The sequence below is a fragment of the Phyllostomus discolor genome, chromosome 1, assembly GCF_004126475.2.
Source record: "Phyllostomus discolor isolate MPI-MPIP mPhyDis1 chromosome 1, mPhyDis1.pri.v3, whole genome shotgun sequence".
NCBI classification, from domain to species: Eukaryota; Metazoa; Chordata; class Mammalia; order Chiroptera; family Phyllostomidae; genus Phyllostomus; species Phyllostomus discolor.
Window position 1 is genome coordinate 103,513,785 of NC_040903.2, and position 17,166 is coordinate 103,530,950.

General features: G+C 34.5%; 1 protein-coding gene across 1 annotated transcript in view; it reads left to right on the forward strand.

Annotated features, from left to right (window-relative positions):
* WDFY3 (WD repeat and FYVE domain containing 3) overlaps nucleotides 1-17,166 on the forward strand; it is a 243,909-nt gene that overhangs the window by 153,737 nt on the left and 73,006 nt on the right. Inside the window, 9 exon segments of the mRNA XM_028505686.2 lie at nucleotides 2,018-2,091; nucleotides 2,175-2,336; nucleotides 3,812-3,906; nucleotides 7,046-7,166; nucleotides 7,371-7,588; nucleotides 11,363-11,598; nucleotides 12,719-12,822; nucleotides 12,824-12,851; nucleotides 15,342-15,521. Of these exon segments, the coding sequence (XP_028361487.2) occupies nucleotides 2,018-2,091; nucleotides 2,175-2,336; nucleotides 3,812-3,906; nucleotides 7,046-7,166; nucleotides 7,371-7,588; nucleotides 11,363-11,598; nucleotides 12,719-12,822; nucleotides 12,824-12,851; nucleotides 15,342-15,521 (1,218 nt within the window).

A 17,166-nucleotide genomic window follows, 5' to 3' on the forward strand; every position in this document is an offset into this window, starting at 1 on the left:
ATTAGCTCAAACCACAGTTATCTATAAATATATAATTCATCCTATTTTATTAGAACAGCAATTTGACAAATATAAGTAAAATAATTGAAATGGCATCAAGCATTTTCCCTTTTAGTGGTTGTTCTAGAATTTATAATATACATACATGTGTAACAATTTTGTCTATCTTCAATGTATATTTTACTACCTAACCTACAGTGTAAAAACCTTGTGACATATATTTCCATTTTTCCCTCCTGTTCTTGGTGTCATTGTTATCAGACATTTTACTTCTGTTGTTTATAATCCCTACAATACTCTGTATTATTTTAGCTTTAAACAGTTATCTTTTAAAGACATTTTAAAAATTTTTTTGTATTTTCCCACATATGTAGTTTTTACAGCATTCTTTACTCCTTTGCGTAGCTCCAGATGCCCACTGGGTACAGTTCCTCTGCCTAAAGAACTTGTTCTAACATTTCCTGCAGTGCTGTCTTCTGATACTAAATTCTGTGTCTGAAGAACTCTTTATCTATTCTTTTTGAAGGATATTTTTGCATATACAATAAGTCTCATTGACTTTATTTTCATACTTTAAAGATATCAGTCATTGTCATTTTTAGTATCTTCCTCTTGGAATTTGTTGGTTTTTTGAGATTGTGAATTTGTCATTTTTGTCAAATTGGATATTTATTTTTAGTCATTATTTCTTTTAACTATTTTTCCTGGTGCCTTCCCCCACCTTTTCTGGACTCCAGTTACACATAACTTAGGTTGCTTGATAGTGTCCCAAAGTTGCTAATGCTCTGTCTACTAATTCCTTTTCAGCCTTTTTTATCTCGTGCTTCATTTTGATCAGTCTGTGTTCTCAAGTCTTCAAGTTCACTGAATTTTTTTTCTGTAATGTCTAACTTGCTGTTAGTTTCATCTAGTATATTTTTGTTTTTCATCAGTAGAAATGTATTTTGGATTTGGTTATCTTCTATTTCCTCATCATGCTCATATTTTTTATTATATACTTTACCATATGGATCACATATTTAATGGCTTTTTTAAGGTTCTGATCATTTCATCATCTCTGCCATTTCTGGGCTATTTATAAAAATTGATTTTTTTCCTATTTACGAGTCATATTTTCCTTTTTATTTGAGTACTTGGCAAATTTTGATTGCATGATAAATTTTACATTAGTGAGTGTTAGATTCATTTGTATTCCTTTTAAAGAATATTGAACTTTGCTCTGGTTTTGCACTTATCTTGATCCTTTTGAGACATGCTTTTAAGCTTTGTTAGGGTGAACCTAGAAAAACCTTTAGTCTACAACTGATTTAGCCCCACACTAAAATATTACACTTCTGAGACTCTTAATTCCCTATGTATGAGGAAATCTCTACAGTCTCGTTGGTGGGGTGCTCTGTGTGGGTTCCAGGAATTCTTTGGTACACTGTGTTTAGACTGGTTAATTGCAGTTTTGGACCCCACACAAGATTCCAGTCATTCAGTCTTTGTATTCAGTATTGACAAAATAATATCCAGTCATTGATTCCAGAGAAACTTTCTGTAAATCTCGTCTTTTCAGTTGATTACTCTAGTAGGGTGATTTCAATAGGAATTCTTTATTTATAAACAGAAGCAGAAGTCATATATACAGGCAGGTTTTAAAAAAGATTTTATTTATTCTTAGAGAAAGGGAGAGAGGGAGAGAAACATTGATGGGAGAGAGAAACGTCAATCAATCGCTTCTTGTATGCACCCCCAACTGGGGACCAAACCCACAACCCAGACATGTGCCCTGACCAGGAATCAAACCAGCGACCGTTTGTTTTGGGGAACTACAGCCAACCAACTGAACCACCCTGGTCAGGGCTACAAAAGCGGTTTTAAAGGACTTCCCCAAATAAAAAGTATAATAAAAGTGGTTAATTCAGTTAATGAATGAAATAATTTTTATGTGCTGCGTTTGTATTGCAATGTTCGTTGACTTGGCATTTGGTGTGTTTTTTAACCCGAAGTATACTACTATTTATTTTTATTATAGGTCTGGCTCCATGCACCATATGAACTTCATCTTTCTTTATTTGAACACTTCATTGAACTGCTCACAGAATCCAGGTATTAGTTAATACCTGTGTAGTCAGTTGTTTGCCTATAGGAGAGAGGAAAGTGTAGTGTATAAAGTCTTCTTTCTCTTACAGTGAGGCTTCAAAGAATGCCAAATTAATGAGGGAATTCCAGCTAATCCCAAAGCTGCTACTGACTCTTCGAGATATGTCTTTATCCCAGCCTACCATTGCTGCTATTAGTAATGTCCTGAGCTTCTTACTGCAAGGTTTTCCCAGCAGCTATGATCTGCTCAGGTAGGGAAAACTTCTGTATTTGTCTGTTTATTAACTGAAAATATCAGTGAGTTTAAAATGAATGAAATGATTGTAATGGGTTCTTATGCGTGTATATATTAATACCTGTAATATTAATATTATTCAAGATCTTTGTAAGGTACAGAATGCATGGATGTCTCAGTGTCTTGCCTTTGTAACACAAAGCCAATTGTTGCCACTAGTTAATAATATAATATTGCTGAGAAAAGATATAGGAAAGAATCCAGTGGATTGATTTTCCTGGACATAACAGTGTTCAGTATAGGGATTCTCTGTCCCTCTTCCCCAAGCCCTGTTAACTTCTCTGTGTACAAACACCCCCCCCCCCCATAATGAGTATGTGTCTTCTCATCCTATATTTATTCACTATTATCCAAAACAGATGATAGGGTTTTTTTTTTTCATTATTCAAATCTTTTATATGATGTGAGTATTATTTTGCTGCTAATGAGAATATGGCTTAAGGCCTATTTATGGGCTTTAGAAATGTTCTAACATTTGTATGAGAATTCCCATCTTAAATGAAAATGGGAGGAAAAAACTACCCCGTTAAAGTACTTTCCAAGTAAAGAATTACTTAAACTGATCTTGGCCAGCACATTTCATGTAATCTTCTAGGCAGCATTGAAATCATGCCTGCTTACTCAAGTATTCCCAGTAAACTAATCTCTAATCTGTGTAACATATAAATCACTCATGTTTATATTAGTTTACCTTGAAAGCATTTTTAAAACTTAATGACAGATTTAAAACTGAAGTTTAAAAATTATTTTTGTGATTGTTGCTATTATTAACAATATTTATTTCAATCTTATCCTGGTACTATAATGACCTCTTTGCTAAAATTATCACTGAAACCTATTAAGCTTTTAGTTTTCTTTACAAATTAAGAAACTGAGGCCTAGAAAGGGTAAGCTACTTGTTCCACAATTAAAAACTGGTAAGAGCCAGGATTTTAACCTTAACTTATGTTTCCAAAACCTGAATTTTTAACTACTACAGTGTATGCATATAGATATTAGGACATTTTAATTTGGATCATGCTGTTTGATTCATGAAATCATTTGGCTTAGTGCATTAAAGGGCTCCGTTCTAGAGAAGTATATTTTAAAGCATTTTAACATATAAAGGGTAGGGCAGGAACAGCTTTACAGTCATTTGTATGGAAAATAATATAATAATAAGCAATAATACAAGAATAAACTTTGTGTCTTACATACTCACAACTGTAAACCTACTTTTCCCTCACCCTGCATAATGTTCACTGCAAAGGTCCTAGGGGAAGTAAACCGAATGTAATCACCTGCAGGTCTATAGATTACTTAAATAAAGAAGTACTATTTCGTTTTTCCTTTGTTTGTTTGGGGGGGGTTGTTTGTTTCTGGGGGGGTGTATTTTGTTGTTTGGGGTAGAGAAAAAATAAAACTTATAACCTTTTTTCCTTGTACTTAAAGGTTTGGCCAGTTTATTTCTTCTACTTTGCCAACCTTTGCGGTTTGTGAGAAATTTGTAGTTATGGAAATAAACAATGAAGAGAAGCTTGACACTGGTGAGTGGATTCTGGAGCTTGACCGCTAATTACTGTGCCCTCTTCTTCTGGCATAGGTTAGGCCTGCATGAGGTCTGATGCTTTTCTTGTCTCCTAACATTACTGTATTTAGTCTTTTACAGTTGTATTTGCCTTAAATCAAGCCTATACAATATGCAGAAGTTCAGAATTACCCACAGAATTTAATAAGATGTGACTTTTACTTTAAAAATAAAGTATTTCCCATTTTTAGAGGACTTACAACATCGTTCCTTTCAAACAGCAAACTCTTCCAGGGTGATATTTTAACATTATTTGATTTTTTAAAAAAGATTTTATTTATTTATTTTTAGAAGAAAAGGGAGGTGAGAGAGAGGGAGAGAAACATCAATTGGTTGCCTCTCTTCCATGCCCCATTCAGTGACAGACCCACAACCCAGGCATGTGCCCTGTCTCGAACTAGTGACCTTTTTGCTTTGTAGGATAGTGTCCAACCAACTAAGCCATGCTGGTCAGGGCAACATTGTTTGATTTTTTTTTTAAATTAATGTATATCTCTTAAGAAACACAGATGCTTGCTAATGTGAATTATATCTGTATTATTTTTATTTTCATTTTCCTGTTAAATATTTAGTAATGACTTAGGGAAGGAACTTTTCACCAGAATCATTTTGTGTAAATATAAAATAAAAACAGTTTCATAAGTTGTGAGATTCTGGGCCCATGACAGCAACTTTTTTTTTAACTTTTCTCATTTGGTGCATATTTTTCACCTCTGTTTCAATATTTTTTTCTCCTATATATTCTACGACAGGAGATTTGTTTGCAAAGCATTGGAGGAAACTTTTAGATGGACCTGTAATCAAATTTACAATATCTTATATTGGTCCAACATTATTACATTATTATCCTGTTAAATTATTCCAAAGTCATATCACATAAATGATTTCCTTCAAACCCTTACAACATCCACCTAGAATGTAGAGGGAGAAATGCTCTCAGTATCTGCAGTATCACTGTCTCACAGAGAAGTGTCCGTGTTGGTTCTGCCATCTGGAGCACAGACTCTCCAGTGCTTTATGAATAAGAAGAGAAAGTGGTGTACAGTCATGTTTTTGAAAGGAGAAGCCAAGAGATTTGAGAGATTAAGTGACTTCCTGCGAATCACGGAGCGGCAGAACATAAGACCCTGACCACTTATCTACTGCTGGTCATTTGGAACACTACTAGTAATTTGATTTCTTTGGTAAATCAAATTAGTAGTGGATGAGAAGCAGGAAGATAAATGAATAAATAACTTACTGAGTGCTTTATATCTGCTAGGCACTATGTAAGCACTTTATGTGATGTTATAGCAACCCTATAAAATAGGTATTATTGTTATCTCAGTTTTATAAGGGGGGAAACTGAGGCCCAGAACTTAATCTTAAGTAAAAGAAAATTACCTGAAGTCATATTACTGCATGTGAACCCAGATAGTCCAAACAAACATTATTAACTTTCTAACCACTATATTTTTCTATCATATACCGGGATTATTTCTAGGTTCTGAATTAATATAAGCTAAGTAAATAGGAGTTAGAAGTGAAAGTACTTTAAAAATCTTTGGAAATGCATAACATTTTTTTCAAGTATAAAAGACATGGGAAAAATATTTTTCTAGTCTTCATATTTCTAGGTTGGTGTTGAATTCAGTAATCATAACTAATGTAAACTTTAAGAACACAGTAGTAGAGATGTATAAATTAGCTAATTTTTCCATTATCTGCGAAGTTCATTCGTATTCTCATCACTTCATTGCTGTTTGAAATAATAAAGTTAGAAGCGCCTTACTGGTCTTGTTAGTATTGACATTAGTACATTCATTGTGTATTTGCTATGGATAAGGACTGTATTAAGTATAATATGTTCCAAAAAATGTAAAACATACTTTTTTTTCTTTCAAATAGTTTACACAGTATACAGGATACTGCTACAAAGAAGAAAATGGCTTGAATAATGCTAAACAGTGATATAATAATCAATGCAAAATAAGAAGCATGGAAGGGCAGTGCAGTGTGGAATAAATAAAGCACCAGTGCGAGTGGGAAGAGTTGATCTGGAAATTCAGAGTTCATTGTTTTAAACTATATTTGAAAATTAGGGGAAGCATTACTGACCGCAAGAAAATGAGATATAAAAATTAAGGAGAATTTTAAATTTCTGTGTGGATTGTCATTTTAGTGAAAAGAAATAATTGAAAGGAAATAACTCCTGTATCAATTTCAGTTGTATGTCATGCTTTCATTGAGACACACTGGTAATTTGTGAGTTACCAGCCCTGTGCCTCTGAGAAGGCGAGCAAATCTTTCGTTCCCCTTGGTAAGCTTGAATTACCCTTCCCAATGATTAAGCACTAAGTTAATGTTTAAAAGAACAATGTTTAAGGGGACAAATAGTCCCTTACCCAAACTAGTAAAAGCATATACCCATAGTAGTTAAAGTTTAGCCTGAGCTGCAACACTGGAATGAAGAAAATCATGTGGCTTGTGACTTAATGAACTCATAGCTCATTAGTAGCAGAGCTGCACCCAGAACACTAGGCCACTGATGCCCAGTCTTATGTGTGCCCAGCATTATCTATTGAGAACCATAAGCTTTCTCTTTTCTGCCCTTTCTTTTCCAGTTTCTCTTGTGCATCTGTGTGCCTTTGCCTCTTTTCTAAGCTATTTAGTTTTAACTTTTCTTTAGGTATTATGTTTATTAAATAGTGTATGCTTATTCTTTTCCATTTTTAAATCGGGTTAATTTAACTGTTTATGCCCATCAAAAAGAAACTGGAAATTAAGGAATTTGATTGTTATTTTTGTTCATGTGATCATTATTTGATTACTTCCCCCCATTGGTAAGGTAGGGAAATATTAATGTAAAAAAGAACTCACAGCCTTTATTATCACTTGTTTAGATTATATCAAATGTAAATAAACAATTTTCAGGATTTTAAAAAGAGCTGATTTAACAGATTCTTTTCTTTATTTTTGTCCACTTTAGTGGCAAGTACTTCTGGAGAAACTGTTTTCTAAAAGATACACATTTCAGTGAGATTTTCTGTCCAACAGTGTTGGATATTTTATCCTGATTTATCTGCTAGGGCAATTTAATGTATTTATTTTTATTGTAGGAACTGAAGAAGAGTTTGGAGGTCTCGTATCTGCTAATCTTATACTTTTGAGGAACAGACTTCTAGATATCTTGCTAAAACTAGTTTACACATCTAAAGAAAAAACAAGCATTAATTTGCAGTAAGTAAAATCTTTTTAGAGTTGATGGTACCGATTCCTATTACTAGTTACAAAAGAAAGAATTTCCACTGACTTTTATATTTTTTAAAACCTGAAATTTATAGTATCTCAAGAATAAAACTTAGTCTTATTTTTCTTTATAACTTGAAATCCTAATCACTGAAATTAATATGTTTTCTTTCTGATCCATCTCTCTTTGAATAGAGCTTGTGAAGAACTGGTCAAGACACTGGGTTTTGACTGGATTATGATGTTTATGGAAGAGCACTTGCATTCCAGCACAGTTACAGCAGCCATGAGAATTCTTGTTGTCCTACTGAGTAATCAGTCTGTTCTCATCAAGTTTAAAGAAGGACTCAGTGGTGGAGGGTGGCTGGAACAAACAGATTCTGTCTTGACTAATAAGATTGGAACTGTATTAGGTATGAGACTTTTGTAGTCAACTACTTTAAAATAAGCTATTTGTGTTTTGTTTTGTTTTTGTTTTGTTTTTGAATCTTAATGTAAGCTTATACTAACCATGAAGAGTCTGAATTTTAATTAATGACAGAATTAAAAGCTTAGAAGGTTTCAAACTTAGTTTTTTTTTTAATTGCAAATTAAACTGAAGTCAGGGACAGTATTGAGATGTGAAAACTCAAGGGATTTCCTTATGATCTGCTTGTTGCATAGTTCCCTTTATGATCTGTAAGTAAATAACTAGCAAGTTATCAGAACGGAATCAATGACAATAATATTTTGAGTGCTTATTCTGTGCCAGTTAACTAAAACCTTCATTTTCACACTAGCCCTATGAGGTATAAATGCTGTCATACCCATTTTATGGATGAGAAAGCCAAGGCATAGGGGCGAAGAAGACATGTGTCAACCAGGAAGAGTCAAAATTTGAATCCAGGTTACTCAGAGCCAAAGCCCCTGTTTTTAACAGCTATGTTATATTGCCACTCAAAGATTTAAATTAAGCTCAGAGTTTTATCCAAAGCTTCTTATTTGCTCACCAGTTTTATGCTGTTTTCAATGTGGAACTGAGCATATAAGTAATACTAGAAAGTTATAGTTTGCTATGCTAGATTAATTTAAACTGTTTTATTTCTGTTGGTATTAATGATCTTACTTTGGAAAATACATTTTCAAGATAATGTTTTTATTGACAATTATAATCATTCAATTTTTAAAGTTTTAAAAAATATATGTCTTGATAACATTCTATTTTAAAACAATGTAATTGTATTCTGCAACAAGCATCAAGAATATCTATTTACCTTGTCAAGTGGCGAAATTGGGGACCAGAATTAATTAATTTGTTTGTTTGTTGATTGATTGATTGATTGATTGTCACCCAATAGGATTTATTCGAGAAAAAGAAAGGGTTACAACTCAGTGTGTACAGACACAGCAAACCACATGCACACTCTCAAGATCAGAATTGAGTATGTAATTTATCTGTTAAGAAATGTAAAATATCAATAGGTAGGCCTTGCCTGTACTAATTTCTCAAATATTAAAGCAAATGACAAGAAGGCAGCTTTACATAGGGTTTTTTTGTAATTTTACATGTGGAAAATGTCTGAAGAAACTTTGTGTGTGCTGAAGAACGAAATTCACTGTAAAATGATTTCTTGAGAGAACTTCTGCTTTACAATATGAATTTTAAATTATTATCATTAGATACTTTTATGATCTAAAAAAATAATCACTATTTTGAACTGACTCCAGGGAAGGGATATAGCCAACAAATGTTATTATTAGAAATCGTTTGGTAGCAAAAAATTTAGTTTATTTGCCTTACTCATAGCTGCTAAGGGAATAAATAATGAAAGACACAACTTAATGGGAGTTTTTTAATGCTAGTCTTCAGCCCTGCTTCTCGCTGAAGGCCGAGAACTCCAGTAGTAATGACACCTAAGATTCGTGTAGCACATTGTGGTTTGCAAAATTCTTTAATATCATCTCATTTGACCTTCATCATTCTGGAGACGGATACATATTTTATGGTATATATGGTACATTTTATAGGAAATAAACCTAATAAGTATAAATTAAGGATTAATTTCTCTAATTAAGAAAGTGAGACTGTTAATTGCTCAAGGTTCCTGAGTAAAACGGTAATAGTGTCCCTCTTGACTGTTGATCCTGTGCTTTTTTCTGTCCTGTGTGACTTCGGTGATGTCAGGAACAGGTGGTTGTAGCACATCTGACCTACCCGAGTGTATGCTTTAGAATTAGTATATCCTTCACTGATAACTGCTTATGCATAGCACAGGCTGCTTTAGTTCTAAAAGAGAAAGCTAGGTATTTATATTTAAATTTGATTCAACTTAATTTTTAATTTTTCCTGAATATCTCTCTGATACATATAAATGTATATGCATACAGATACATATATATATATAATCTCATTTGATTCTGTTTCTCTTTGATGAGCAATTTAATGTTTTTGAGTGTTTTATTCACATTTATTTATATCAAATTTTTCGTTATGAAAATATCTATGTAGCTGTAATTTGAACCTAAATTAATGCTTAATTGTTAATAACATATTAAGTATTCCTTAAGGTCAATTATAAGGAAAAAGAGAGTGTGAGAATGTAGAAAGGAAAATGATCCCTAGTATTGCTTTTCATTTAGGAGCTGTAGTTTAATCAAAATTTATTTTCCTATTAAAATATAAAATTTCATTTTATATCTTTTGATTTCTTAAAGCTAAAGATTTTATACTCATAATTTCATTTAGAATTCACTATAAACAAAATTCACCCAGTTTCCTAATGCAAACAGTCTTTCAGAAATGTGGCAATGCCATTAAGAAAGCCCAGAGAGACGACGTGACTGTACAGGCCCTAAAACGGAGTCATGGGGCTCCTGTTCCTAGTGCCACCACCCAGTACCTTTATAACTGTGAGCATGTCACATATTTTCTGTGTCGTGAAAAGGATAATAGCCATTTCTGACCCACATGTTCATTGTGTTTCAGCAATGAGATGAGATGTATTAAAGGGGTTGGTAAATTGTTGTACAATTTTTTGTTAATTAGAATAGCATACTTCAGAAGATTAACTCATATCATACGGAAAAGGCAGTTAGTATGAAATATTTAAAAAAACCACCTAGACAGATTTCTTTTTTACTATAAATAGAAGCAGGTATATGCTTGCTTAATCCTAGAAAAACAAGGTTGTATATTCATTGAAATGAAATTGGTTCAGAGTAAAATCAGTCCTTCCTCTCCTGGTTGCTGTTCGCAAAAGTTTTCCATTGAAACGCCAACTAACATTCATTCTGTGCTGCGCACTGTTTTGGGTTTGGGGTGGCAAAAGAAATAAGTGTTTGAGTTATATCCTGAAGGCTGATGCTGTGAGCTACATTAATAAGCAATGACCGTCTCCTGGCAGAGCCCTATTTCTAGAAAGGACTCTGGATGTTCAAATAGCCACAGTACAAGCAGGCTCAGATTTGCTGCCCTGCTGCTGGGCAACTTCCCTGCAGAATTACAGATCATGTTGTAAGGAAAGATTATTTTGTTTAGTCTTACCTCTGAAGTTGTAGATAATGTAAGGTTAAGTAGTTTATCATGATTTTCATGACAAATAATATATTATCTAAATTAGGCCAATTGTATAGAGACAGAGAAGGGATGGGAAGGAGAAAAAGAGTGAGAGAAACATTGATGTGTGAGAAAAACATCAATCAGTTGCCTCTCACACGCTGTCTACCAGGGACCTGGCCCGCAACCCAGGCATGTTCCCTAATGGGGAATGAACCCCCAACCTTTGGGCTTCCAGGCTGGCACTCAGTCCACTGAGCCACACCAGGCAGGACAGCAATTATACTTTTAAGTTACATTTTTGTAACATCCTGCACTTCAGGCTGTATTTTAAATTTTACTTTCTTCTTATGGAAATGTTAGAGCTCTTTTGAAGTCATTCTTTTAATGAGCAGAGTTTATATTACTTCTTGTATCTGATTATCTCAGCAATGTTTCAAGACCTGGATCCTAATAGGCGGGCTTGCTGAAGTCAAAGAGAGGGAAGTAGAACTTGACTGAAAGATTAATTTATTGAACAGTTAATTGCTTATATTAATATGAATGTTCTGGTGGAAATGTCACACATACTGAATTACTCATGTCTTTGTTAATGTAGCAGAGTAATCAATTATTAATTTTGTGCTTATTGTTTTATTTCCTCTTCTCTTAGGATTCAATGTGGGCAGGAGTGCTGGTGGGAGATCGACGGTTAGGGAGATTAACCGGGATGCTTGTCATTTTCCTGGTTTTCCAGTTCTGCAGTCATTTCTTCCTAAACACACTAATGTCCCTGCCCTCTATTTTCTGCTCATGGCATTGTTTCTGCAGCAGCCAGTTAGTGAGCTGCCTGAGAACCTGCAGGTCAGTGCGCCTGTCATCAGCAGCCGATGTAAGCAGGGTTGCCAGGTAGGAATTACCTAGTAAGGTGTAAGCGTAATTATGTGTGCCCCCAAATCACCACAGGGCAATGGGTTAGTCACAGTAACACCACTGATTCCATATTATTTTCACATTTAGGGTTCAGGGACCAAATAATCTGCAAGTATCATAGAAAACTGTCCAAAAAAGAAATCCATTATCTCTACTTGGTCTTTTTTTTTTTTTTTTTTTTTTCATTATGGTTACATGATTATATATGCGTAAAGACTTTAGATGACATTTTAACAGTGATATAAAGAATTCTTTTAAGTTGTGTGATTTTATTTAAAAATATGAGTTCATTTCTGTAGAATTAAAGAAGGGAGTGATATGTATACCATAAATTAACTGGGTAGGCATGGCAGGATTCTTAGTGCAAGTCTGATTAGAAAACTATTTTTGATTTCTTCATGGTGAAAACATCCACGGTAGGCAAACAGTAAGGCTTTGCTTTATTTCTAGTCAAAGACTTATGGATATTTATATACAGACTATGTGTGTAGCACTGCCAAGACTTAGGAATTTAGTTTTAAACTCAACTGTATGTGTGTCATAGTGCCGTGTGCAGTTAAAATCAATTCCAGTAATTGACAAAACCTTTTAAGTGAAACCACTGAGTCCTATATCTATACCCCTTACATTAAGTCAAGATAAGATTTATACTTAGCAGAGTTTTGGTTGATTAATAATTTTTTCAAAATAACCATGACACCATAGTCATAAAGTGTTATATAAAACTGCTATGAATAAATCTCCTCAACTGATTTTTATTTTGTCAGATCTTATCTGTATATCATCCAAAAGTGAATTAGATCTCCTGGCTAATTAGCATGTGTTCTTTTTTTTTTTTTAATTTCCTATGGAGAAAAAAGTAAAAAACAACGTTTTTAACATAGGGACCTAAGATAGAGAAGATACATAATTTCACTTTTCTTTGTAAATGTAAAAATGAGTTTTAAAAATATAGGAAGGAGAAGTGCTAGGTCTCTATTTCTTCATCATTGCTCACTTTGAAAAAACTAGTTTCAAGAATATAGAATGTTAGAACTTCTGAGGATATCTGCTGAAAAAATTGTTGGTGGCTGATTCTTCATTTTCACTTCTGCAGTTTGATTTAGATTCCATTTGGACATTTATCTTTGGAGTTCCTGCCTCCAGTGGAACTGTGGTCTCTTCTATTCATAATGTGTGCACTGAAGCTGCTTTTTTATTACGGGAATGCTCCGCAGATGCTGAATTCAGTAAGTTTACTGAGATACACCTGTTGATAGTTCTCTTGCTTGTGATATTTTTTAAAAAATGGAGGGATCTTTTGGAAACATAGCTGTGTATTTACAGCATGGTCTCTGGAACCTCAGCCTTTCTGTTTTGTTATCTTTAGTGTAATAAACAAACTATGCAGTTGTTAAGATCATTAAGGCTGGAACTCTGTCTGAGGTTCAAATCCCATCTTTGATACTTAAGTTACACTGGCCTCTGTGTACCCTACTTTCCTCAGTATAAATTGCTGCTGATAATAGAATATATCTATTAGGGTCATTATGAGGATATAATGATTTATCTGTATTTTGCTGTGTATAGCGTGCACCCACGTTTCTGGCCCCAAACTTTCAAGGGAAAATATTTCATTTCAATTTTTTAATTCAATGTTTTATTTCTTTATATTAGAAACAAAACATGATTATTGTATTTCAGGGTATTATTTTGCATACAGATATTGTTACTGCCTTCTAGAGTTACACTTTTAATGCATAAGCATAAATAAAAAATTTAAAACATTTACATAAATACAGAATTAGTACTATCCATTTATAATGTGCATCCTTATTTTTCCCTCAAAAATTTGGGCAAAAAGTGCACATTATATGTGGCAAAAATACAGTGTATACACAAAGCACTTATAAGAATGGCTGGTATATAGTAGGTCTTTCATAGGTGTTAATTGATATTATTAGTGCTAAAATATATATTACAATGTGTGCATTTTATATATTTAATATAATATATATTGTAATATGTCCTTATGATAGTGTTATTTAAAATTTTAAAATTACTTTTATTAAGAGGTTAAAAATCAGTACAAGTTTGTATTTGTTTTTCCTACTCTAATTATTTTTATCTTAGATATGAAGAATTTAAAGAGTAAATGACAAAATGTATATTTCTGTCTGTCTTAACAGGAATACTGTGAATAGTAATTTAATTTGTTTACATAATTTAGGATCACACTGTAAGAAGAATTATTAATGAGAATCTTAGGATTACATGTATATAACAGGTCTAATTTTAGTCAAAACTACTCATGTCATTTTAGAAAAGAACATTACTATCACATGTATTAATATAGAATGCTTTGGGATTTTTGTTTTGGTTCCTCTTCATAAACAAATATAAACTTCTAAGTCTTTGGGGAAGTATCAAAGGATAGGCATTCTTCAGGTATATTATGTTTTTGTTACTTTTTATCATCATTATTGCTATTGTTACTATATTGCTGTTAAGAAAAAACACACTTCTGTATGTCTCCTGTGCTCTAACTCTAGTCACCAAGTATGTGGGGGCTTTTGTCACACTAGGTGGCTGTCCCACGATTTAATTCAGTGCTGACATTGTCTGCCAGGAGATAGCATTAGACTCCACAGGTTAAGGAATCATTCCCACAAGATGGGCCCCACAACTGCAGGCACCAGTCACCAGTCCAAGCTGTTACCTGTGCTTCTGACCTACAGCTATAAATTGGAGGTTTTCATGGCTTGGAAAAATGTTTTACTTACTAGATTACCAGTTTATTATAAGAGGATATGACTCAGGAACATCCAGATGGAAGAAATGTACAGAGCAAGATATGCGGGAAGGGACATAGAGCTTTATTCTGTATCTGCCCTGCCATTCCCCCAGCACTTCTATATGTTCCCCAGCCCAGCAGCTGTTGGAATTTGAGTTTTCAGGGAGGCTTTATTACATAGCACAATTGATTAAGTCATTGGCACTGGTGATGAGCTCAGTCTGCAGCCTCACTGGAAGTTGAGAGGTGGAGGGCTTCAGGACTGAAAGTTCCACCCTTTCATCATGTGGTTGGTTCCCTTTGCAGCCCCTATCCTTAGAGCCTTTCCAAAAGGCACCTCATTAACATAAACTCAGCTGTGGTTGAAAGGGCCTTATTATGATTAACAGAACACTTTTACACCTGTTATCACTTTGGACATGCCAAGGGTTTTAGAAGCGATGTGCCAAGAATGGAATGAAGACCTAATATATGTATCTTATTATAAATTACAGTATCACAGTTGTATAGTGGTTAAAAGCATTGTAATTATCATTTTACTTATGACAGCAAGAAGCTCAGAAAGGTGAAGCAACTTAACTTCCCCATCTTGTATCTTACTCCCAACTCTGACATGATGGAGAGTGGGACAACTCTTGATAATTCAGCCACTATTGTCAGCAGCCGTGTTCATGTTGATAAGTGGTGAATAATCTAAACCACTGACTCATTACTGTGCTGTGAGCACTCCAATGATGAGACAAACATCCTGTCATTTTTAGGGGTATTGTTTGGGGGGGGTTGTTTTAGTTTATTTCAAATTTTGTTCTTGTGTGTGTTTTGTAAAAGAGTTATGAACTATCATATCTAGTTTTAGAAGAGTAGTGAGTAGTGCATTTTGTAAAAGTAGTTTCTAATAGTGTCAGTTTTTCTAACATACTGTTTTTTTTTCTTGTCCCTATGATAGCCTTGGCAATCAGAAGAAGAGGGATCTTGGCTCCGAGAATATCCTGTGACCCTCATGCAGTTCTTTAGATATTTATATCACAACGTTCCAGACCTGGCCTCCATGTGGATGAGCCCGGACTTCCTGTGTGCATTAGCAGCCACAGTCTTCCCCTTCAACATTCGCCCTTACTCCGAGATGGTAGGAAAGGGGGAGGAAAATGTCAAAGTGGAATTAGTCTGTTTCAGTGGTTAGCAGATTTTTTTTTCTGCCAATCTTTTAAGCTTCTGGCTGAGTTAGAGTTTCATAACTTTTCTACTTTACCTCTTACATCATTATGTGGTGTCTAGCTCCCCACACTCTCCTGCTTTCCCCAAAATAACAGTGAACTCTGCTTCCTGTTCTCATTTACCGTATTTTGTAAGTTCCTTATTAGTAACTTCCCTCTCCCAGTAGCTATGAACCCAATTCTTATTTTATGTGATAATATAGCTATGTAGTTGTGAAATGTTGTTCCAGGTTACAGAACTCTGGTCAAACCAAATTTATCTCTACTTTATCTCAGAAATAAGGCATTTTCTAGATTTAGGCTATACAAGTTAGTTAGAGGGTTCTTTGTCTTCATAAAAAATGAAGTATGTTTGTCCTTTTTTTTAAATATATTTTATTCATTATACTATTACAATTGTCCCATTTCCCCTTCACTCCCCCCTGCACACCCCCTTCCACCCACATCCCCCCCCTTTAGTTCCTGTCCATGTGTCATAAGTTCTTCAGCTTCTACATTTCCCATACTATTCTTGCCCTCCCCCTGTCTATTTTCTTCCTACCGTCTATGCTACTTATTCTCTGCACCTTTTCCCCCGCTCTCCTCCTCCCACTACCCTGTTGCTATCTTTCCATGTGATCTCCATTTCTGTGGTTCTGTTCCTGTTCTAGTTGTTTGCTTAGTTTGCTTTTGTTTTGTTTTAGGTGTGGTTGTTAATAACTGAGATTGCTGTCATTTTACTCTTCATATTTTTTATCTTCTTTTCTTAGATAAGTCCCTTTAACATTTCATATAATAAGGGTTTGGTTGATGATGAACTCCTTTAACTGGACCTTATCTGAGAAGCAGTTTATCTGCCCTCCCATTCTAAATGAAAGCTTTGCTGGATAGAACAATTTGGATGTAGGTCCTTGCCTTTCATGACTTGGAATATTTCTTTCCAGCCCCTTCTTGCCTGCAAGATCTCTTTTGAGAAATCAGCTGACAGTCTGATGGGAACTCCTTTGTAGGTGACTGTCTCCTTATCTCTTGCTGCTTCTAGAATTTTCTCCTTCATTTTAATCTTGGCTAATGCAATTATGATGTGCCTTGGTGTGTTCCTCCTTGGGTCCATCTTCTTTGGGACTCTCTGAGCTTCCTGGACTTCCTGGAAATCTGTTTCCTTTGCCAGATTGGGAAGTTCTCCTTTATTATTTGTTCAAATAAGTTTTCCACGTGTTGCTCTTCCTCTTCTCCTTGTGGCACCCCTATAATTCGGATGTCAGAACATTTGAGGATACACTGGAGGTTCCGAAACCTCTCCTCACTTTTAAAAAAATTCTTATTTCTTCATTCTTTTCTGTTGGGGTGTTTGTTTCTTCCTTCTTCTCCATTCCATTGATTTGAGTCCCAGTTTCCTTTCCATCACTATTGGTTCCCTGTGCATTTTTCTTCATTTCACTTGGTGTAGCCTTCATTTTTTTTATCTAATTTGCGACCAGAATCAACTAATTCTGTAAGCGTCCTGATTACCAGTGCATCTTTGAACTATGCATCTGGTAGGTTGGCTATCTCTTGGCCACTTGAAAGTATTGGCTC